General features: G+C 38.3%; 2 protein-coding genes across 11 annotated transcripts in view; both read right to left on the reverse strand.

The window, feature by feature from the left end:
• Positions 1 to 692: 692 nt before the first annotated feature.
• Positions 693 to 20,594, reverse strand: LOC133123819 (acetylcholinesterase collagenic tail peptide-like). 2 transcript variants are annotated; one of them, XM_061234430.1, is made up of 16 exons: positions 19,198 to 20,594; positions 18,863 to 18,971; positions 14,772 to 14,872; positions 10,734 to 10,793; positions 10,577 to 10,615; positions 10,461 to 10,487; positions 10,293 to 10,364; positions 6,291 to 6,356; positions 6,169 to 6,195; positions 6,047 to 6,091; positions 5,921 to 5,956; positions 5,748 to 5,828; positions 4,499 to 4,595; positions 4,094 to 4,215; positions 2,455 to 2,574; positions 693 to 2,359 (listed from the first exon to the last, which is right to left on the reverse strand). In XM_061234430.1, exons 2-16 carry the CDS (start codon positions 18,957 to 18,959, stop codon positions 2,342 to 2,344), a joined length of 1,008 nt encoding a protein of 335 aa, XP_061090414.1. In that variant the 5' UTR covers positions 18,960 to 18,971; positions 19,198 to 20,594; the 3' UTR covers positions 693 to 2,341. The 2 variants fall into 2 exon arrangements, with proteins under 2 accessions (XP_061090414.1, XP_061090412.1); XM_061234428.1 differs by having other exon boundaries at positions 18,863 to 20,594.
• Positions 20,595 to 20,736: 142 nt separating this feature from the next.
• Positions 20,737 to 25,019, reverse strand: part of LOC133123816 (titin-like) — a 195,261-nt gene continuing 190,978 nt past the window's right edge. For 8 of the 9 annotated variants that reach the window (XM_061234420.1, XM_061234419.1, XM_061234416.1 and 5 more), the window contains 5 exons: positions 24,848 to 25,004; positions 24,462 to 24,724; positions 22,904 to 23,057; positions 22,209 to 22,487; positions 20,737 to 22,079 (listed from right to left, as the gene is read on the reverse strand). In XM_061234420.1, coding sequence (XP_061090404.1) covers positions 21,781 to 22,079; positions 22,209 to 22,487; positions 22,904 to 23,057; positions 24,462 to 24,724; positions 24,848 to 25,004 — 1,152 coding nt within the window. In that variant the 3' untranslated portion in view covers positions 20,737 to 21,780. The remainder of the gene's footprint in view (positions 22,080 to 22,208; positions 22,488 to 22,903; positions 23,058 to 24,461; positions 24,725 to 24,847; positions 25,005 to 25,019) is intronic. The other variant, XM_061234415.1, reaches the window with a different exon arrangement.

The raw sequence follows: 25,019 nt of genomic DNA on the forward strand, positions 1-25,019 counted from the left end.
TACCATCAGTGAGCACGTTATTAGGTATTTTTCTTTTTTTCCTACAGCTGTAGCCTATCCACTTACAGTTATGATGCGTTGTATGTTCAGAGATGCTCTTCTGAATACCATTGTTGTAATGTGGTTATTTGCGTTACTGTCACCTTCCTGTCAGCTTTGACCAGTCTGGCCATTCTCCTCTGATGTCTCATTAACAAGGCATTTCTGTCTGTAGAAACTGCTGCTCACTCAATATTTATTTTAATTTTTTCACACCATTCTTTGCTAACTCTAGAAACTAGTGAGTGTGAAAATCCCAGGAGATCAGCGTTTTCTGAGATACTCAAACTATCCTGTCTGCCACCACCAATCATTCCATGGTCATGGTCCAAGTCACTTAGATCACATTTTTTCCCCATTCTGATGTGAACATTAACTGAAGCTCCTGACCTGTATCTACATGATTGTATGCATTGCACTGCTGCCACCCAATAATAATAATAATAATAATAATAATAATAATAATAATAATAATTCTTATTATACTCCACCACCCCCCACTTCAGGGACAACGTATTTTTATATAAATACTGATTCATACAAACATTTCACATGCATTAAACAGTATTTGGAAAGGAAAGTCAGTGTCATACATGGAAATTGTGAACAGAAAATAATGACAAAAAAAGAAAAGGAAAAAAGAATAACAATGATATCATTGACAATATTTTAATCATTCTAACAATATTTACAGTTTTAGTGCAATTCATTAATTCTGACTAAAGGATTTACTACTCCTTTTCTGCCACACAATTGGCTGATTACATAATCGCATGAATAAGTAGGTGTAATAAAGTAAACATGTTCCTAATAAAGTGCTTGGTGAGTTGTAGCCAGACCAGCTCCACCTGGCTCCATACATTTACAATATTACAATATAGAACTAAAAATGCTTAATACAACTTTTGGAAAGAGAGGATTGGCTAACACATATGTAGCCAGTACTGGCTCTCTTAGTTGTATGTAGCATGTAGCAAAGTTGTAAATTGAGTTTTATGCTGCAGCAACCGCTAGCCAGATGTTTGCCGATACTAGAGGTGGGTCATTCTACAGTCCATGTCACAAACAAATTCAAAATGCACTGCCATGAGTGTAGGTGAGAAATGTAATTATTTCTTAGTTCACACATACATGAACAATCCTGAAATAAATAAAAGTGAAAAATAAAATGTGGATATAAACATTTTTCTTACTCTTACTTCTTACTTCTTACTTGCAGTAGGCATCTGAGACCAGGGAACTATGGACTACAAACTACGGTTGTGAGAGAGAGCCAGGGCTGAAGCCGACACGACAGAGCAGAAACTGCAGAGCAAACGTTACAGTTTGGTTTTGTTTATTGTTATTATTTTAGTTTGGTGTTTTGACCCTGATCCTAGGAGAGTGATGCTTGTTTATTAATAGTTCTAATTAATAGTTGTGCTCTCTCTCTCCATTCCCTGCTCCTCTGAGACTGAATAAAATGTTGGTGCAATCCAGTCATTCGCTACCTCCCTGTGTCCATGTGTTCTGTCCGCCCAGGGGTGTCACGGCGTGTGACATATGTATTTATTAATTTATTGATCAATTTATTTCTTTATTTCTTTAATTTTGCCAGCAGTAGTCATCCACGCACAACACAGCAACTTTTTGGCATTTTTGTTTGTCTTTTTATCTTCCTTCTTTGTCTTCTTCATTGTCTTTCAGTTTTGCTTTCAAGCAGGAGCAAGTGAATGGTTTTCAACAAAATGGGGTATGGCCTTCACGAGGAGGCACCAGTGACTGTGGTAGTCTACTGCGCCCTTTGTAGCTGGATTGTACTTTTTATTGAGTAAAATAACTAAAATTAGATTTCATGTATAAACTGGATGTCAAAATTATTACACATTGTCCAAGTTCTCCATTTAATTTTCACTTCAACTTGTTTGTCATGCAAAGTTGCAGCATTTCAAGGGGTTGTACTTAAACAGTGTTGTACTTCAAGTTCTAAAAATCTAATAATACAGCAAAAGCATAATATTTGAAGTACTGTGAAAGCTTGCTGGCAAAGCTAAGTGAATGAACAACTTGCCTAATGGAGTCATACAAGAAGAACAGCCATTGCTTGTGGAGTTCAGTTCCTTGTTTTGAGAATGCAGCAGATGTGTGTGTAAGCAATTATATTAGCTCGTAAAGCAGTCTTGTTTGGGCGAAACAAGTGTGTGTGCGCAAGCATCTGTGCTTGTATAATTGCTTGTGTGTGTGTGTGTGTGTGTGTGTGTTACAGTTTTTCAGCATGAACATCAGAGACAGATAAGATAGAAAGGTAGATGATCCATTTCTTCTAAGTTGCTGAAGAGACCTATAATGCAATAAAAGATGATGAAAAGGAGGTTAGCTGTCCAAATATGGGGTTGGGTAGTAGTCCTTATTTTCACATTCAAAAGTATTACTCACCTGTACTGCGGTCCATTTATTGCCGTCATAGATATACAAGGTGCGAATGTCCCTTCTTATGACCATAATATTCTTTGATTTAAACTGAGACATCTCCTTCTCGCTGTCCACAATATAGATCTACTCATATGAAGAAGAAGAAAAAACGTTATAACAGGAGGAATGCACCATCTTTAAATATTTGAATATTTTACTAGTTTAGCATGCCAGGGTCAAATTTCTAAAATATATTATTTTTATATATTTATTTACAGATTTATTTTATACAGCACATGGAACCAGACCTGTTTATCTCCCGATCAGCTCGATTTGTGCAACCATGAACTGTGCAGAAATTAACCGTTATAAATCTGGATTATTGCTGTATCTATAATCAGTATAGCTGACCTGAGATTTTTTTAACAATATTTATTGAGTGAAAACACATGCAGTTGTAGAGACAGGTTGTCCTTCAGCACAGCAGATGAGTCAAGGTTACATGATTTGTGAAATATATTAAGAAGGTTTGATTTATCAAACCTACCATGCATTAAAAAAAAAAAACACTTTGAGCTGCAGGCACTTAATGCTTGCGTGGTGGAACAGTAAGCAGAAAATTATTTAAATAACATGTGCAACTGTAGCAACAGTAGGCGAACAAGTACTTGAAGTTTTAAAAAACAGTTTTCATATCCCCTTGCAAAAGAGAGCTCAATGGGGTAAAGCTTGATTGTGTGGTCAGTGAATCTTTTTTGTGGGTTTGGTGTTGTGTCCTCACTTATGTTATCTTCATCAATTACTTGTGTAATGTTTATAAAAGCTATTGCCTGAATTATTCATTATAATTTTTGTGTTGCATCTTATATACGTTCATGAATGACTAAGGGAGCTTGTCATTTGTGTCATTAATCTCCTACTTATGCGATGTGTGGTGCCAGGATAGGAATATTGAGGTGCTGTCCACCAGTAGACAGGTATGGCCACAGCTGTGATATATTCTAATCTCTGTACCTCATATATATACCTCAAATACCTCATTATTGGGCTATAAAAGAGGCCTGGTTTTCAGTCCTGGAGAGAGAGACTTGGGATTATTGTTTGTTTGTTTGTTTGTTTGGGAATGTTACTGCAAGAGTATTGTGAGGCCATTATTTGCTCTTTTTTTCATTTAACTAATGTTATACCGAATTTAGGTTGCCTTATTTTGATTTAAGGAGCATCTGGTCTAATTTAGTTAATAAACGGTAGTATGCAAACCATTCTTTTTGGTTTCGTCTGGTCTGCCCACCTCGTGACCAGTGGCCAACCCAGACCGACGTCACAATTGAAATAGGAAGTCATGGAGTGTTCCTAATGACTCTTTAAACTTTAAAAAAGTAAATATAAATGGCAATTTTTGCCAGATTTTGTTTGTAGGTGTGTAAGACTTTCTAGGGTGCCAGTAACATACATTTTATTGCTCATCTTTGAGGATGCCATCAATTCCAGAGACAACTGGCGTAATTATAATAAGAAAAATAAGATATGCAAGAAAACTACATTTTGAGGTAGTGATCTATTTAACACCAGCCCCTTCAATGTATTAAAACAATTTAATTCTGCTTGGTGCTGCAGTTGAATGCTGTACTTATTTTACTAAAAGTAATTGTGCAATACTTACTGATGGAACTTGAGAGTAATCGTTTTTTGTTACATGCTCAAAGGAATTTGCCCAGCTACAGTTGCATTTCACTGAAGGTCCAGTGATGCCCTTCTCCCCTTTTGGTCCTGGTATAATATGCACTGAAAGAAAATAAAGGTGTTTGAGCAACAGCTGATTGATGCAATATCAAAACTAAGTAATTCATTTCACCTTGCCTTTTCATGTAGAGTAGACATACGTATTATGAAAGAGTGTGAAGAAATTCCATTCTTTGTTGGTGAGGAATAATTTTTTTACATTTTCGGAGTATCATTATATCACTACTGTGCATGTGTGCATATGTGTGTGTGTGTGTGTGTGTGTGTGTGTCCGTGTGTGTGTGCATGTATGCAGGTGTGTTAAGATACAGGCAGTGGACATAACCTTTCCCTGGTAGTCCAGGCACTCCAGTAGGGCCTTGCTGGCCCATGGATCCAACATGTCCCAAGGGCCCAGATAGTCCAGGATTGCCTTTCACTCCCTTCATTGTGTTTTTGGCGCATTAAATAAAATGAAACCGAGCATGAGAATGAGCAAGGATATAACACATGAGTCTGACCCTTCACTAATAGATAACAAAACTCAGCAAGGTATTCATGTAAGGAAACTGAATTCAGTCCTGTACATAATTTATCTGTATTATACATATTAATAAATATTATCACTGAATATTATTTAAATGGGCCAGCCTGTAGCCTAGTGGCTACGGTACATTACTGGGACCCGGAAAAGTAGGTGGTCTCTCCACATATGTAAACCGAAAATCAACATGTAGTTTCACTCCACAAATCACTAGTAGAGCTGGCAAAGTTACAGAAGTTTCAAACATTACAACAAAACAGTTGGTGCAGGCAGAGGAATCTTTGTTGAATGATGAAATCAGAGAAACCCTCCAGACTGAACACCTCCCTCCCTTAGTGATGCCATATTTCATTATGCATCTCTGCAATGGCATGGCTGGAATTAATTACTCGTTGGTAGAGTGCACCGCAACACACTCAAACACAGAGGAGCAGTGTCACAAGTTTTGGAGTGGCAAGGTATGCAAGCATCTGCATGGCGGAATGATTCACCATTTCATTTAGGCCTAAATTAAATCCTTGGGTAGGGAGCAGCTGGTACTACACACAGGAACAACTCCTGGTGAAACACAGGAGGATCTAGGTCTGGAGTGACCCCACAGAACCTCTGTGTACCTCAAGCTTCCTGTGGAAGAAAAGGCTGTACCGGCAAAGCCAATTCTGCCCTGCAGGGAGTGAGGAGGGCAGAAGAAGAAGCTATCTTGAGGTAGGTTACTCACTCCCTGCAGGGCAGAATGGAACATGTGGTGTTGTAGAGAGGGCCACCAAGCGGCAGGCTTCATTGCAGACCTATCTGGCTTCACCACACACCTGCTCAGGCAAGAACAGTGTGGCTTTACTTGTCCGAAAGGGGAGATAAACTAACATGTCAGCTCGAGAACATGGCACTGTACTGTTCCCATACTTTTGGAGGGCACTGTATATACACTCAGTGAGCTCTTTATTAGGTATTTATTCAACTAATTGTTTAGACTTATTAAGTCTTCTGCTGCTGTAGCCTATCCACTTAGAGGTTTGATGCATTGTGTGTTTAGAGATGGTCGTCTGCTTACCAATTTGCCTCTTTTTCCTGGTGCTCCCCTTGGGCCATGTACTCCTTTTACAATATTCCATCCTTTCAGTCCTGGGTCACCCTGAAAGTGACAATAACAGGAATTATATAAAAGAATAAAATATAATGCAGAAAGTGAAACCATTCAAGGATATATATGTAGACCTGGTTCACCTTCTGGCCAGGAGGACCACGATAGCCAGCAGAGCCCTAGAGAACCAAAGCATGATTTATTAAAGTGCCATAACCAGTGGATCTCAAATTGAGAACAAACTGAGTTCAAAGTGAAAATCTGCTTACTTTGTCACCTTGTGGGCCTTGGCCACCCCTTTCCCCTTTCCTCCCCTGTTGAATACATTATTAAATTATACTTAATCTGAAATACTTTCAATTTCACAAAATTACCAATGGATGTGCCTTACTTTAGTCCCATCTCGTCCTTGGCGACCCTGCAAGGTAACATATAAAAGAAAGGCATGAGTGGTAGAAATGCATTTTATATATTTTATTAAAAATATATGTTTTTACCCCCCGTTTGGCTTACTTGAATTATTCCTGGTAGCCCAACTTCTCCTGGAAACCCAACCCAGCCCATCTCTCCCTTTTCACTCTAGATGATAAAATAGCATAAATAACATTAAATGAACCAGAACAGGGTTTTCCTGTCTATGCACATTGCATATTTCAAATTGAACTGTAATTAAGGCTGATTTAAAAAAGAAAAACATCAAAGCAAACTACAGTAAATTACTTTCTATCATAGACTGATTGAATGCAGTCCATTGATCCCCTGATGTTTGATTAGGAATAAGGTGAATGGAACCAATGTGAGACAATGACATTTAAGGAACAAAATAAAAAATGCCCAAATAATAACAATTTTGATGTGATATTATCTTTAATATTTTCAATTATAGGACTGAGAAAAGTAATATACAAGTTCAAATGAACATTTTACGATTTCAATGTAACTTGATTTATTTAATTCCTAGTTCAAGCTGAATTGTCAAGAATAGGATGACCAGATGCAGACAGTCCAAATGCAGGACAAACAGCAAGATTTTGTGGGACAATGCAGGACAGATTGGTATTGTCCATTCTTTAAAATGGTAAATGGTTGGAATTTATATAGCGCCTTTATCCAAAGCGCTATACAATTGATGCTTCGCATTCACCCATTCATACACACACTCACACACTGACGGCGATTGGCTGCCATGCAAGGCGCCGACCAGCTCGTCAGGAGCATTTGGGGGTTAGGTGTCTTGCTCAGGGAGACTTCGACACAGCCCAGGTGGGGGATTGAACCGGCAACCCTCCGACTGCCAGACGACTGCTCTTACTGCCTAAGCCATGTTGCCTCACTTAAAAAGGTTACCAAATGTAAACGCATAGATCCTTGAAATAATGGATTAGACACATATCCTGCCTGCAGTTACCCTCTTGCCCACAAGCCAGTGCACACAGTATAATATGCTTGAATAACTAACAGATTACAAAATAAGTGTTATAGGCATGGTAAGTGCAGTCTTTATTGATAACTACATAATTTAGATCCAACATGCAATAAAAAATAATGAATGAACAGTCAGCAAAAACGGTCAGTATTAACAGGATATCTGAGTCACAGCCTTCCGAATCATGTCCTAATTTTGTAATTAGGCATAGAATAAAATTAAAGGAGCTCATAGCTTGCATTTTGAAATCAAATATCTACTTGTCTGGACATTAATTGTATGGCTAGGAAGATTTAAAAATAAAATGTCAAAATACATCCGTCACTGCACAAACAATGGTTTGCAATCTCAGAGTCTGGCAAAAGACAGGAGGCACAAGGAGGCGCTTGTGACCACAGTCAGCTGACTTGCATGAATGGGCATGGTGCACAGTGTTATGCATACTTATCTCAGCTGCAGTGCAGCTGCAGTGACCCTTGTCTGTCTGGCTGTCATCTTTGGTTTTAACATAACATTACAGCATAATGACGAGAGCAGGCCATTCTGCTCAGCAATGCTCACCTTTTCCTGCCACTAAAGTATACCTACTGCTTAGTTTGCCTAAAAGCCTAATAGTATCTAGCACCATATAATGCCTGGTCTTGCCTATCAAGCCTCCAGTGTTTATCCTGGCAAGCTATTCCACACTGTGACCACTCTCTGTGAGAAAAAATACCGCCTAATGTCTGTGGAATTTATCCTTTGCTAATTTCCACTCATCACTCCTTTTACTAAACTTGAAGAGATTAAGCATCTTAATCTAGGTGCCCTTTTTTGAACCAAGTCTTTTTCCACTTGCACATCCCAAGTTTGTACCACTCTAAGTAATCCTGCCTTACATTTTTATTTTCCACATGAAGAACTTTACATTTAGTTATATTGAATTTCATTTGGCAGGTTTCCACTAAATTCTTGATTCTGTTTAAATCTTCCTGGATTACTTTCGTAGATTCCAAACTGTGAGTTAAACTCCTTTGTATAGCTTTATTCATCCACTGATTTTTTTCATTCACCTTTGGAATGAATTTACACTCTGCATCAAATATAACCCATTTGAATCTGCCCCAATTTCCATTCACAGTCCTGCAATCCAGAAGTTGCACCCAGTCTACATTACTTGCATTACTGGACAATACATCAAATACATGAAAACTTATTGCGGAATGACAATGTGTCCCAAGTGGCTCCATTACTTTTATACTGCAAATTCTGTCAGAATCGTTATATAACACGATTTCCTTGACCCATGGACTTAACATGGGGCAGACACATGCTAACACAAATTATGATAATTGAACATTCTATTATTAAATGGACATGAGAATCGGTATCACGAGCAGGCAGTAGATAGCACCAACAGTAGGCTAATACTGTCCACTTTAGACAGTCTCATGGACTGTCGCTCTAGCGCAATGTAACCGCGAGTTAGCTAGCTAACTGTTATAAAAGTAATAGAACAGCAAGAACAGCAAGGTCAATTCCTTTGTTTTTGCTGTACACTGAAAACAATTCAGTTTGAGGTCAAAATATGTACATGAGATGACAGAGGAATTTCAGCTTTTATTTCCTGGCATTTTTATCTAGATTTGTTAAACAACTTAGAGCATATCACCTTTTGTCAGACCACCCAATTTGTAGGTGAGAAAAAGTATTGGAACATGTGACTGACAGGTGTTACTTGTTGCCCAGATGTGTCCTGGAAGATTGGTTAAACATGCACTGCATTTATGTTAGAAAAGACAAAGACTCGAGAGCTGTCTTTGGGAGAAAAGCAAGCCATTTTGAAACTTGGAATGTCCTGAAAAAGAAAGAAACCACTGGCATACTGAGCAACAGACATCAAACAGGTTGACCAAGGAAAATACCAGCAGTTGATGACAGAAAACTTTTGAGAGCTGTGAAGAAAAACCCCAAAACATCAGTCAGTGACATCACAAACAGAGCAGAGGTGAAGGTATCTCAATCAACTGTTCAAAGAAGACTTAGAGAGCAGCAACGTATGGCTATACTACAACAACTACTACATCAGTAGTATGAATCGGAAGTTTTATAAACTGATGAAACCAAGATTAGCCTCTACCAAAGTAATGGAAAGGCCAAAGTGTAGAGAAAGAAGGGATCTGCTCATGATCCAAAACATACAAGCTCATCTGTGAAGCACGGTGGAGGAAGTGTCATTGGTTGGGCTTGCAGGCTTGATGCAGTTTGGGATATGCTACCAAATATTAGGTGTTATTTACTTTCATTTTCTTAAATACTCTCTGTTCCAATACTTTTACAAATGAAAAATCTGGTGGTCTGATACCAAAGGTGCTATGTTCTAAGTAGTTTAACTCATCAAGGTGTAATGGAAAATAGGAAATAAAAGGAAATATGAAATAGGAAATAAATGCTGGCGGCACGGATAGTGCAGTGGGTAGCACTGCCGCCTCACAGCAAGGAGGTCCTGGGTTCGAATCCCCATCGGCCGGGGCCTCTCTGTGTGGAGTTTGCATGTTCTCCCCGTGTCTGCGTGGGTTTCCTCCGGGTACTCCGGATTCCTCCCACAGTCCAAAGACATGCAGTTTAGGCTGATTGGAGAGTCTAAATTGCCCATAGGTATGAATGTGTGAGTGAATGGTGTGTGTGCCCTGCGATGGACTGGCGACCTGTCCAGGGTGTATTCCTCCCTTTTGCCCAATGTATGCTGGGATAGGCTCCAGCCCCCCTGCGAGCCTGTTCAGGATAAGCAGGTTAGGATAATGAATGAATGATGAATGAAATAAAAGCTGAAATAAAAACTTTAATAAAAGCTGGAAATAAAAGCTGAAATTCTGAACTTTATTATTTCAACCCCAAATGTATTCAGTGTATTGCAAAAACAAAGGAATTGGCCAAAGGAATTAGTTAATCCATAATTGTATAACTAACCACATGCCTGTGCTCTTTTCTGAATGCTTGGACTGCCTACAGGGAAACCTAGAGGACTGCTGAAATTCAGGTTGACAGCTCAACTGTCTAATTATATCTCTAGGTGCTGGTTATGATTATGAAGGTTTTATTATGAAGACCTGCTCTCCAGAAGGACCCATGACACCATGGAGCCCTGGAATCCCTTCTGGTCCTATTGGGCCAGGGAGACCCTGAAAAAAATAAGGTCACTTTAAGGTAGGTAGAAATCATGAAATTCATAATTATTTTCAGCAACATGAAATTCACCTTTGTAAACGTATACCTACTTTCTCCCCCTTTTCTCCTCTCTGCCCCTTTTTAAAAACAAAAATAAAGTACATTACTCCCAATTTCTAACATTCACAAGGTTAAACAACAACAGTTATCTGAATATAAACAGTACCTTTTCACCCTTCGGTCCTATGACATCCTCATCTACCATCTGTAACAGCATCAAAAATGTTTTATGATTTAAAAATAATTACTTGTTGCATATTTATGAGAGATTTATATAAACCAGTATACACTCTTAATTTTGAATGTATAATGCAAACATTTACATTGGTGGAAGTGGAATAGTCAGGCAGAAAATCTTGATAAGGCAGCACATTAGCAGGTTCCTGTGGGAAACAAATATTGCTAAATAATTCCAGAAAAGTAACATATATTGTCATTGGAATCTGGGTATTTCCACACAAAATCCTGGCAGGAATATGGTATGCATATATTTAATTTTATCTTATTTGGTTGTATCAGTAAATATATTAATAAACAGAACAATAAAAAATGTAATATTTTATTTCACATCTGACCGAAAAATAGGATGAAAGCTATGAGGGTCTGTATGGGACATAATTCTAACTTTATCTCACACACACACGACACACACTTTTGTGTATTGTATTGTACACGCAGAACTGTGCATTGTAGATCTACAACATTTGCAGAGAGGTACCCACAGATGGTGCTGTAGCAATCCAAAATGCATTTTGGTCTATAACCCATGAACCGTTTTGGCTAGATTGAAAATTATTCCTCCAGATTCCCTAGCTCTCCACAAAAAAGCCCCTTGGATACAGTCACACATATGCACACACACACACACAGTATACAGCTCTCCCATTCATGTTCATTTTAAAAACTCCCTTGTAGGCTATTATTACTACCAAGATTCAAATTTGAAATTCGACTGCAATGCGGATAGTGGTGCTGATATGAACTGGCAGGCTTATGCAGCTCAGCCAAAATTGTTCCTTGTGAAATTGCTCATGCATGTACACACATTTTATATAGATGGTTTTCTTTTTTTAATTAATGTTACGATTAACCAGATAAAGATTTAATAGTAGGGGCGAGCCGTAATGTTTTTTTTAATAAGTGAATAACCTGCCAAAAAACAAAACAAACCATTAATTTTCCATTAATAAATGTGTTGTGATGAAAATGAAGAGTGGTGGCCAGAACATGTGGATGGTTATCTTTTTGAACCTGAGTACCCAGACAGGTTGAGGGAGCGAGATGTTGGACAGGCCGCCATGGATGCAGCTGCAGCAGTGGCAGAGTCACAACTACCAGAGCATCGAGGGTAGGGGGAGATTAGTGGTACAGTTGTGGCAAGCGATGGGAGTCCTTGTGTTTCAGTGAATGCATCTGTGTTGCCCTCTATTTGAGGGCAATGGAGGAGGAAAGAGGTGCAGACCAGGTCTGTTTGCGTGACTGCAGTGACTTCGCAGCACATATAAATTTTAGAAACTTTTTTCATGTGCTTAAAGTGAACTGGAGATGCAACTACATTCCAGCTGGACCTAATGGCCATCTGTCTCATGAGTAAGTAGACTCTATTCAAAGCTCAAATGCAGAGTACTGTATTATTAACCGAGGATAGTGGTAACAATGGTCATGGCATCCATGGGTTTCCCTTACTGTCATCTCTGCTCACGAATAGCGAAGTTAGGTTAAAATCACTGCTAGTAAATCGAGTTTATAATGGCATATGGGTATATGTTTTGTTTCACAAGACCTAGCATTTATACTGTACATAATGTACATCATTTTACTGAAAAAGCACAAAGAGGTCTTATTTTTATGTTCAAGTCAGTCCACTGCATAGAAGCCTTCCAAAAAGTACACAGTGCTTACATCACGCCCCAAAAGCTCAAGGGAACGTGATTTACTTGATAACTGTAGTAGTTGTGCTTCAGGTGAAAGTCTTGGCTTCATAATGTACTTTACTGCAAATTGCAATGTAGTATGGGGGACTGTTTAAATGACACCACTTCCAGGTTATGTCACGCCCAAATCCGGGTTATGTCACACTCATTTCCGATTATGAGTACGAATACAGATACATTTAATTACTTGGTTGAACGGATATGGATACAGTTACGGACAATTCCATATTCGCTCACCCTAAGCCTGCAGGTCTTTGGATGTTCTGCCTGGAGCCACTCCTGGGAAGCCTCAGCACTGAGTCCATTTGGAGATTCACTCCACTTACTGTGTTTGTCTCATCTCTTCTGGAATTTCCTCTCATCAGTGAATACCAAACCTATGAATTTGTCTTCAATAAAACAGTTCTGCAAAGAAAAGTGGGATAAAATTCCTTCACAGCAATATGAAAGATTGATATCAGATTACAGGAAGTGTTTGATTGCTGTTATTGCCGCAAAAGGTGCAATCTGTTATTAAAATTAAGTGGCAATTACTTTTTCACAGGGGTGATATGAGTGTTTGATAACTTTCTCGCATAGAAATGTTAAACATTTGTTTTGTTTTACTCGGGTTACATTAGTCTAATATTACATTTTGTCTCAAGATCTGAAACCATTTAGTGTGGCAAATATGCAATAATAGAGGAAAATGCTTTTTCACGGTATTGTATGTAGTGTAATATGGTATAATCTGGCTATCAAAGTAATTTAGCAATGGTAAAAATTGTTTGGTAGCATAAGCATAATTACCTTCGCCTCTTGCTTATAGCCCAAGGCCCAAAACTCTGCTGAGTTTGTTAATGTGCCAGTTGTGTTTTCTGTGCTACCAACTAAACCAACTTAAATACCTCTTACACACACAACTCAAATACTTCTCACATACACAGGTGAACTCATTCACATATTGTATTGAAATATTTAGTAGTAATAATAACAATAGTGTTTGTATATGGTTTCAGTTGTATGTGTTCGGGGTTTAAATAGTACATTGTGTGTGTGTGTCCGTGTGTGTCTGTGTGTGTGTGTGTGTGTGTGTGTGGGGTTTCAGGAGTGTTTTTGTCAGGTTGTATGTGGTCATGGTTATACTAGTGGGTGTGTGTGGTAGTATGTGTGCAAAATGGAATTATGTCCCATACAGGCCCCCATCGTAAATCATGATATATACACAATTTATAACCCCATAGATTAACACAATGTAACAAAACTTGAAAACAAAGTGACTGACAGACTAGGCATTACACAATTTATATTAAAGGTCCCATATTGTACACATTTCCAGTGTTTTATTATAGGTCCTCGTCCAAAAATCTATCCAGTTTTACAAGTCCATTTGCCAGCGTCTCTTACTGGCTGCTTTAGTGACTGTCTTTAAGGCTCATTGATATCAATGAAAATCTGTTCAGATTGGCTGGTTAGCTCCAATGAACTGAACACCATCTGTGCCAAGCACCAAAAAAGAGCATTTAAAAAAATCAAACCGAAAATAATTTGGGTTGACCATTGGTTTCTTGGTCATCTCCCCGACCAAAGCCCTTCTTGCCCGGTTACTCAATTTTGTCAGACAGCCAATTGTAGAAAGAGTCCTGGTGGTTCCAAACTTCTTCCATTTCACAATTATTAAGGCCACTGTGCTCCTGGGAACACTCTTAAGTTATAGAAATGGTTTTATACCCTTGCCTGATCTATGCATCACCACAACTTTATCATGGAGGTCTACCGAGAGTTCCTTGGACTTCATGGCTTGGTTTTTGTCCTGACATGGAGTGTGAATCATGGGACCTTATATCCACAGGTGTGTGCCTTTCTAAACTATGTCCAATCAATTCAGTTGGCCATAGGTGGACTTCATTGAAGTTCCAGGCATATCTCAAGGATAATTAAAACAAACATAATGAAAATAAAATTACCACAATTTGGAGTGCCACAGCAAAGGGTCTGAATACTTATGTAAATGAGAGATTAAATCTACAACAAAATAAAGTGTGCAAAAAGTGAAGGGGTCTGAATACTTTCTGGAGCCACTGGAGGAATCACTACACTTCAATTATATGACTTACAATCAATTGCCGAAACTGAAAGCTCGAAACCTGGCCACTTCACTTGGATTTGTTTTGGCTGCAAGGTGGGCTGTGTTGAGGCAAATGAACATCTTGTTGCGATATCACAACTTCACGGAAGTCCAAATGGCTTGTTTAAATACTCATTCACTTTGTACGGATTGTATGGCTTTATTTGGGGACTGCGTTTTGGTACTTTCACAGTGTTTTTATAGCACGTTCAACTCCTTTATAATCAACATAATTTTCCACAATATGGGACCTTTTAAATGCTTAAATAAAATATCCTTATTAATATTTGCAGTGTTGGGTTTAAAATAAATTTGATTACCATATATATGGATTTCATTGTCAGTGGTGGAAAAGGTGGTGGTGGAGGAGGAAGAATGATGCATGTATGACAGGTGTCAGGTTCACATGCGTTTTGTAAATCTGTAAACCCAAAGCACAATTGAACATAACTTTAGTATGCAAAATCATTTAAATTAGAGTGTGCTATATATGCACACACACACACACACACACACACACACACACACACACACACACACACACACACACACACACACACATATATATATATATATACATATATATTTATATAAATTCACTGAGCACTTTATTAGGAACATTTTTACTTTATTATTCCTACATATTAATGTGACTATCTAATCAGCCAATTGTGTGGCTGCAGTGCAATGTATGCAATCATGTAGATACAGGTCAGGAGCTTCAGTTAATGTTCACATCAACCATCAGAATGGGGGAAAAAGTGATCAAAGTGACTTTGACCATGGAGTGATTGTTGGTGGCTGACAGGGTGGTTTGAGTATCTCAGAAACTGCTGATCTCCTGTGATTATCACACACTAGTCTCTAGAGTTTGCAAAGAATGGTGCAAAAAACAAACAAAAAATCCAGTGAGCAGCAGTTCTGCAGACAGAAACACCTTGTTAATGACAGACATCAGAGGAGAATGGCCAGACTGGTCAAAGCTGACAAGAAGGTGACAGTAACGCAAACCACACATTGATATGCAGAAGAGCATCTTTGATCACATGCATCATAAGTGGATAGGCTACAGCAGTAGAAGTAAAAAAAAAAAAAGTCTAATAAGTGCTCACTGGATGTATATGTGCACAAATGAAGTTGTGGAATGTTTAAGGGTGACATGGCTCAGGCAGTAAGAGCAGTCGTCTGGCAGTCGGAGGGTTGCCACGTTCGATCCCCGCCTGGGCTGTGTCGAAGTGTCCCTGAGCAAGACACCTAATCCCTAAATGCTCCTGACGAGCTGGTCGGCACCTTGCATGGCAGCCAATCGCCGTTGGTGTGTGAGTGTGTGTATGAATGGGTGAATGAGAAACATCAATTGTACAGCGCTTTGGATAAAGGTGCTATATAAATGCCAACCATTTACCATTTTAATTTTCACTAATCGTGTTTTTATTATTTTATACATATTTGTTAAAAAAAAAAAAAGCTCTAATGCATAATGACTGCGCTTTGTTTTAAACAAATATGTTAAGCCTTGATACATTAGCAAAGCACATAGATATACACTGTGAGCACTTTATTAGGTCATTATTTGACTTTTGCTGCTGTAGCCTATCCACCTTGAGGTTTGATGAGTTGTGTATTCAGAGACGCTCTTCTGCATACCACTGTTGTAATTTGTCACCTTCCTGTCAGCTTTGACCATTCTGGGCCTTCTCTTCTGTCCTCTGACCTCTCTCATTAACAAAGCATTTTTGCCCACAGACTGTGTGTGAAAATCCTAGGAGATCAGCAGTTTCTGAGATACTCAAACCACTCTGTCTGGCGCCAACAATCATTCCATGCCATGCAGATCAAATTTTTTCCCCATTCTTATGGTTCATGTGAACATTAACTGAAGCTCCTGACCCATATCTGCATGATTTCATGCATTACACTGCTGCCACACGATTGGCTGATTAGATAATCGCATGAATAAATAGGTATAAAGTTTTTATATAAAGTACTCAGTGAGTGTTTATGCCAAATGAAGAAACTGATCAATGCAGCAGGTTTGAAATCTAAACAAAGGGTCAGTGGTTTTGTCTGCTTTTTAAAATAAGTGCCACCATGTGCTTTTATTGGGCCAGTACTTTGGATTTATGAGCATTTATGTGATAAGCTACTTTTTGGGTTCTTGAGGGACATTGGTTTCCCATGAGGAATTTATTTTATCACTTTAAGCTGATAATTCAGACTTCAAAAAAGCCGACCAAGTTTGGTTTGGTTTGGTCCCATGCCAAGGGTGAAAATTAAATAATAAAAATCCAAAGAAAAAGCAATAGGGCTTTAGAGCAATTTGGCAATAGAACCTGGGGCCAATTGGGAAAAAATCACCTTGGGAATTTAGTTTGATTGAGTGGCCCCAATATTTGTCAACCACAGCAAGTTTGACCGGCTGATCATCCAATCAATTGAATAAAATAGAACTTAAAAGGCCCCAGCATGATAGCCAGTCCCAAACATACTGGTGTCAAAACACCAACATCAAAACACCTACTTAAAAGCAAAATCAAGCCAGGTGAAAATTCATTCATTCATTCATTTTCCTGACCCGCTTATCCTGAACAGGGTCGCAGGGGCGAAAGGCAGGAATACACTCTGGACAGGTCGCCAGTCCATCGCAGGGCACACACACCAATCACTCACACACTCATGCCTACAGCAATTTAGACTCTCCAATCAGCCTAACCTGCTTGTCTTTGGACTCTGGGAGGAAACCGGAGTACTCCTTGCTGTGAGGCAGCAGTGCTACCCACTGCACCATCTGGGCCGCCACCAGGTGAAAATGTAAAGGTAAAATTGATTCCCAGTTCCCATTTGATTCCCAATATAACTGAATTCATGATGACCAAATTATGCACATTTTTATTCTCAACATTGGATTTCCTCTCCAGAAGCCTGACTGATCATTCATATGTAAATGCATTTAAAATCTTTTTCTGTCAGTTTATGGCGTTACTTTAATGGCAAAAGCCAAGCACGCAATAAATTAATTTGAGAGCAGAATTCCTCTTGCTTTACTGTGCTTGCACTCAAAACTCTGTGCCCACTCTCACATTTGGCCTGTTTGCACACAGATTCAAAATGTAGTCCTCTCATGCTCTAATTTTTTCAATCCTTACTGCCAAAAGTCTAGCCAATAGCTCAACTTTTTCTGAGCACCCCCTCCTGGCCCGGAGCTCCAGCTCAAGACTAGCTGTGCATCTCCTTCCTGCCACTGCTGATTCAGCTGTAGCACCAAAATTGTCCCCTTGCCTGACAGTGCCACCCATTGGTGCTGCCATCCCTCCACATCACCAGAGTCATCTATGCTTGGACTTAATTCAGATTGGACATTTATGTACTACAATTCATCTGTTTGTATATACTACCATTTTTATAACAAACCAGTGTCAACCAGAGGCAGATGGGTTCCGCTCAAGGTTTCTTCCTCTTAGCAAGGGAGTTTTTCCTTGCCTCTGTTGCCAGAGTCCAACTCTTGGGGGCTGGTTCTCTGTAAAGCTGCTTTGTGACAAAGCCCCTTTGTTAAAAGCATTATACAAATAGCCGGAGAATTAGCCAGAAATCCAAAATGAATTACCCTTTTAACCAATCAAATCATTACTGATCTCATTGGTCGGGTAGGTAAGAGGCGTAGAATGATGGTCATGTCTAGATTTTATGAACTGTGCAGCTATGCAATTATTTTTTGTTGTCATTATGATTGCTCTATTGCAACTGTGCCTATGATTGTTTTGGCCTACCTGAAGTGTTTTCCAGAAATGTCTTTCTCAAAAATAAAGAAATAATACTTTTAGAAAATAACAAAAACTTGTTTTTTATTAAACCTTTAAATTAATTCAGAAACTTGTCATTGCAACATAGTATTATATTATATATATATATATATATATATATATATATATATATATATATATATATATATATATATATATACACACACACACACTACATAGAGTACAGCAAATACAGATGACACATAAATAATCTGAATTATAAAAAATGTTTACCCTCAAATAAGGACTGTAACGTCTATCTCCTAATTGTGATTCAGAGGTTGAGGAAGCCATCTAGTTCTGGCAGCTGCTAAACGCTATGTTTTTTGCTGGCTGGTTCTCTCTTTTGTGCTGGCAATGTCTCTCTATTTTCAATTTAAATGATTAAAAGGGCTAGGTCTAACTTCATATATATTTTATGGATGTAAGATGTATTTACCTTTCTTTGCTCATACCAAAACATGTATTTGATATTTTACAATTTTGTTCAAAGTAAAAATAGGCATGTAAAATATATTCATAATAACTATTTATTAATCATGTAATTGTAATAGTACATGTTTATATGTAAGTGATGTATTGTTTCTATTTCATTAGAAAAAGTGGCATACCTGATATAACAAATGGTGAAGAAGGCACTTTCTCTTGAAATATTACAGCATACCCACTGACAAGCTGCAGTATGAAAACATTCAATTCTGCCAGCATGTTTTTATTGGCCTGTCTCAAAGAAAATTTCACAAAAATATGATTACAAAAAACAGGGTCAGAATAGTCCGCTCCATATGCAAGGAGCAAAATTAATGCTACATCAAGGTACATATATATATGTGAATATAGACATGGATATAAACAGCTCTTAAAACTCTGGCAATTTACAGGTATAATTCTAGCCATCCACTATATAATGAAACACAAAACATTTTAAGAAGCATTGATAACATACCTTAATTCACCTCCGCAGTCTTCTCAGTACTGCAGCTTGTGTGGCTGAGTAATGGACTGAATTCAGGGAGCTATTTTCTCAATCTAAGAAGTGCAAGCTTGCAGACTGGGACCAACTCATCTAAGTAATGATATAAGTGCAACAAAGGGATTTGTAGTTAGCAGGCTTAGGCAGGGCCATATGAACAAAGTGAGAATGGGTGTACAAATCCATTTCATATAATTACAGATACATTTTAGGCTTGAATTTAGGGGGTTTTATGCTCTCTTGTAAGCAAACAAAAAACAAAAAAACTGCATTCATTATGGCCAATAATGTAAGTAGCAAGCAGTGTTTATTGGACACTTTTTAAATGGCTATAACAGAGAATACCCAACCAAGTATGCATTACATATAATCTCTTGCTTACTATTGAACACGCATTTAAATTCTATCATATATTCTATCATATATACCCGGAGTGCTACTGTATCTATCCATCCAGATAGGTTTGCTGAGATTTGATCTGTTTTCTAGATATCCACTGCAGCTCACCTTGGTCCACAGATCTTAAAGGCAAACTATGCAGAATTTTGACCTTGAAAATATTATTAAACAAACATGCTCAGTCATTACTGACAGTAAATTACTGACAACTGACAGTGAGGACAGGTAGGTTTGGAAACTGATGGCACTTCAGTGAGGACAGGTAGGCTTGGGAACTGACTGCCTTCAGTGAGGACTGATGGGCTGATGGGACTTCAGTGAAGGTCGTTGCTAAGGTGTCGCAAAGTGGATGCCAGGTTTACTGGGGTGTTGCTAGGTGATTTTTATGGTGTTGCTTGGTGGTTGCCACAGAGTTTCTAGGGTGTTGCTAAGTGGTTGGTAGGATGTTGCTATGGTGTTGCTATGGAGTTGTTACATGGTTGCTTGGTGGTTAGGAGGGTATTGCTATGTGGTTGGTAAGGTCTTGCGAGGTGGTTGGTAAGGTGTTGCTAGATGGGTGCTAGGGTGTTGGTAGGTGGATACTAGGTGTTCGCTAAGGTGTTGCTAGGTTCTTGTTGCGGTGTTTCTAGGTGGTTGTCATGTGGTTGGTAAGATGATGCTAGGGCATTGGTGGGCAGTTGCTAGGGTGTTGCTAGTCAGTTACTAAAGTGTTGCTAGGTGGTTGCTAAGGTGTTGCTCGATGTTTGCTGGTTTGTTGTTAGATGGTTGCTAGGGTGTTGCTAGGTGGTTGTCAGGTGTTTGCTAGTTGTTTGCTAGGGTGTTACTGGGCAGTTGCTAGGGTGTTGCTAGTTGGTTGCTAGTGTTGCTAGGTGGTTGCTAGGGTGTTGCTAGATGGATGCTAGGGTCTTGCTAGGTAGTTGTCAGGTGATTGCTAGTTGTTTGCTGGGGTGTTACTGGGCAGTTGCTTGGGTGTTGCTAGTTGGTTGCTAGTGTTGCTAGGTGGTTGCTAGGGTGTTGCTGAGGTGTTGCTAGGCAATTAGTAGGCTCTTGCAAGAGTGTCTTTTATAGGTCTTGTGTGGAAAGGGTTAACAAGGAATTTCAGAAACATCAAGGTGCTAAAACCATGCTTTATTAAATCAGTAATTCATCAACACAAGGAGGTTGAATATATAGGTATTGCTACATAAATTATGTTAAATCAAAGTGCAGGACATATAATTAATGCATTTGTTTTCTTTTAGCACAGCAGGTGGTGTCGCTGTGGTACACTTGCTTGATGATTGCCCTGACTACTGACAAAGTGAATTTCTAAAGCTAACATACACAAAAACACACTCGCACACACACAAAATATAACCTAGTAATCCTCCAAGAGGTGGCACTACTTCTGCAAAGGAGTACTTGAATGACTTTCCTTCCACAAGGAAAATGGCCAGGTGATGTTACTTTTGAAAACCAATTCAAGCAGTCTTTTGCCAGAAAAAGAGCACATTATATTTTTATGCAAAAAGTGCAGGCCGCTCGCACTTTGAGCATGTCATTAAATTGGTGATATGACATAGTCAGTCTGAACACAAGACCTAGTTGTGCATCTTACATGAGGGTAACTGCAAACTGCACTCAAGGTCTTATGGTCTTGTTACAATTCATATGAGTATAGTTATATTATTGCACAGACATACTGTGCATAACATTGTCTCGGATTCTGTAAAACTTCAACAGGGAGCCTCTCTACCTGTTGAGGCAATCTTAAGACTTCAACTTATTGTTGAGGCACATAGTTTTGTTTCAGGTTTTTCAGGGTATTCGTTTCATGTGAAACTTTCTCCTGATAAACATTTAGTTCCATTTGTTTCAGTTAATATTGTCTTAAATAACAATGCATACAGTTTCCATAACCGGTAAATTCGGCTATATACATTATGTACATGTCAGAGAAAAATCCTAGTTATAATTATCCAATATGGCATATTTTCATTGCTTTAGACTTTAGTCTAGTTTGGCATAAATTAACGTCAATTTTTGGTAAAAAAAAAAAAAAAAGTTCATATTTACAAGAACATAAATCCATGTCTCTATCAAGTAAAGAGTATTTTTGCTTATTTAACAAATACAATGGCACTGAATGAGGGAAAAGGGAAGGGTAGACATTATATTCTATATTGACTTAATGCTGATGTTGACAGTCGCAGTGTCTGATCCCAGTTCATTGGACAGTTTGAGGGTATAGACTCCAGCATCATTTTCTTTCACACTGGTGATGACAAGGGTTGTGAGGTCCTCGGTGGTCTCAATGTGGAACCGATCACTTCCCCCTTCACCAGGCAGCTTCCTCCCTGAGTGTGTCCACTCAATCTCTGGTTTTGGTTCCCCAGAGAAAGCACAGGCTACTGTAAGAACCTTTCCTTTCTCAATGCTGATGTCTTCTGGGAGAGCTTCAATTTTTGGCCGTGCTCCTTTTGGAAGTCAAAAAAAGGGGGGGGGGGGTGGACAACAATACTGTCAGAATAAATATATTCATGAAATGTACTTGTTAGAATATAGTCTGAATATTGCTGCTGACCAAACAGCTGTTTGGTTCTCACCTTCAATATGTGTTATGGCAGTCATAGAAGACTCCTTTATTTGTGAATGACTTGATTTTTCCATCATACTGCTGGAGCTCATGGTGAACATTGATTCAGCGGACATGCTACTTGCAGACATGCTTGCAAATTTAACTTCAGCCATGCTGGAGCTGCTGAATGAGGCTTCATGTACAGCAGAAGCCATGTGCATTTTACTGGCAGAGAAACTTTGATTCATGCCTGAAGCGACTGTAGTTTTCTCCATAACAACCATTTTGGCAGGTTCTTCCACCAGAGCTGTGTGGACATGGCAGAAAAATGTAAATATAGCTGCCAGGTAACTTTAGATGGAAATTCAATCCATCTAATTGTATCATACAGAGCACATAAAGATTTTCCTTTTTTTGCCTTATGCAAATTGGAAAATTTGCCTGTGTTCCACATTGTAGTCATACAAAATACTGGATAATCAAAGCAATTTACTCTTTAATATATAATAATAATAATAATAATAATAATAATAATAATAGGATAACAGAAGTAAATGGTATCTGAGAATTATTCACTGTTACTTGCACAGGATTTTAAGATCTACATTGATGCTGGCTTTTTTCAGTTATGTACAGTTGCAAGCCCAAGTTTCATAGTGAAAGAGAAACTTTTAAATATATTATTAAGCAGTGCATTAATAAGAATTAATGTGAGAGACTTACCAAGAACATTTAAAGATGATGTAGATGTGCACTGTCCAAAAGGATTTTTTGCTCTTATTGTATATTTCCCACTGTCCACAACAGAGGCTTTGCATATCTCCAATGTGTGCACATTTTCAGAACAGTTCAGTTTCACATTAGATGTTGATAACACCTAAAAAAGAAGGAGGGGATCTTAAATAATTAGTATAATTATTATAGATGCAAAAAATTTCGGATAATGCAGTAATATGGTAAAAATGAAATTGTACTTGTTTTTTGTTAGGAAGTAATTTCCCACCTTAAATTAGAGTAACTTAAGTACAGTAAATTTAGATTTTAATTTGTGCTGTTGTGTAAACTATAAACAAGATTATTTGTTTCTGATGGTAAAGCATTAAATTTCCCCCTTCGCTCCTACTGCTATATTTATAGATCTGTTTTGTGAGCAGCAGAACCTCAGGTTGTTTATTCCTGTTTAAACAAATAAAGATATGGAAAAGAGGATTTCAAATCGACCCTGAATGGCGTGTCAGGATACAGCTAATGCTTGTAAAACTATGAAAAATCGATTAGCTGATGTTAGCAATAATGATGTCACACTTATAGCATGCAGGGTCGTTAGCGCCAGCTGAACTAATTTACAGTCCTTCAGCGAAGTTTGCTTGTGAGTTAACATTGTAAACTAACATTACCACCTATTGCTGATGATTTTTTAAGTCACTAAACACAATGTTAGACCCATAATGGGTGTAAAATCATTTTAAAAATAATCAATTTACCTCTCAACAGACTTAACGGCACACTTCACTCAACTCAACCTGCAGAACTCTGTAACTCTGTTAATTCACTGCTAGGCTAATGCTCATGCTGGATGGAGTGATTGCAGAGGAAAAAAGAAAGGATGAGGCAGGGGAGTAAGGACTGAACCACTGTGCGTGTCCAGGCTCAGATAATCACATGCATCAGAAAACTGAGTTTCTTAATGCTTTGTGTACTGTTTGTTTTGTCTTGTTTTTTTTTGTGTGTTTTTTCGATTGCTCTTTTTTATTGCCCAAATTTGGGCAGGCACGTGCTTGCCCTCAGACCCCACAGGTTGTAACTCTTTCATTCTTATCAATCTCTGTTCATTGCATAGGGCAGAGTAATGTGGGGAAAATTTCAATATTCAGAATGTGGACTGTGGGAAACTATGTGAAATATAGGGCACAGTTTTCCTGAAATCTCTGTTCTTGTTAAGTGTTATATGTTCTTCTATATTTTCTAGGATTAACAATACCAAATTATTCGCCATCTGTGAGAAAATAAATATGGCTTTGCTGCTTTGTTTCATTACATTACAGATGTTCTGGTCCAGAACAATGTGGAGAAGTGGAGAACATGATACAAAAAATATAAACAACATCAACTTCAATATAAATAACAATATCAGCTTAAAGAAATGTATATGTTACTGAAGGCAATATAGTATTTATCTTGAAAGTTGTATTATTGCCAGGGTCATTATTAGGCAGCAGGGTTTACCTGTCAATGTGCCTATTAATATTGGTTAATAATAATATTAATTCTTACAACATACCACAATATTGTCCTTAAGCCACTCAATTTCTGATAATGGTTCTCCTGTGATTTCACATATGAAAATCACACTTTGTCCTTCATTGACAATTTGAGACTTTGGTTGCACAAGGAATGAAGGTGCTTGTGAATGCTTGGCATGTTCAGTTTTGCCTTCACATATGATGATCCCCTCCTCATGTTGACTGACACAAGTTGCTTCTGTTTTAGCTAACACAGCCTCTCCCCAAGTTTCATCTTGAAGTAGCATGGTTTTTGCAGCTGCTAAAATAGAAACCAGAACATTATTTTAGAAGCATTTCAAATTAACGTTTAACAACAAAACGTGAGCCATTTTATATGCATTACATATGGACACTACAGTCATTCCATCAATATTACTCATACCTTGAACCTTGACAATACAGTTTGTAGAAGAGGATCCAGCAGAATTTGTTGCTGTACATTTGTAAACTCCACTGTCAGAAACTTCAGATTCATATATTTCCAAATGTGCTAATCCATGCTCTTCATAAATTTCATATCTTCCACCTTGAGAGAGGGCCTAGGAATACATAAA

This window comes from Conger conger, chromosome 3, assembly GCF_963514075.1.
Source record: "Conger conger chromosome 3, fConCon1.1, whole genome shotgun sequence".
NCBI lineage: Eukaryota > Metazoa > Chordata > Actinopteri > Anguilliformes > Congridae > Conger > Conger conger.

Coding starts and splice junctions, on each gene's coding strand:
- LOC133123819 (XM_061234428.1), bottom strand. CDS start 19,148: ATGGCTAGAATTATACCTGTAAATTGCCAGAGTTTTAAGAGCTGTTTA. Junction 14,873..18,862: donor TTCACCATTTGTTATATCAG/GTATGCCACTTT, acceptor TTGGGTTTACAG/ATTTACAAAACGCATGTGAA. Junction 5,957..6,046: donor AAGGCCCACAAGGTGACAAA/GTAAGCAGATTT, acceptor TTGGTTCTCTAG/GGCTCTGCTGGCTATCGTGG.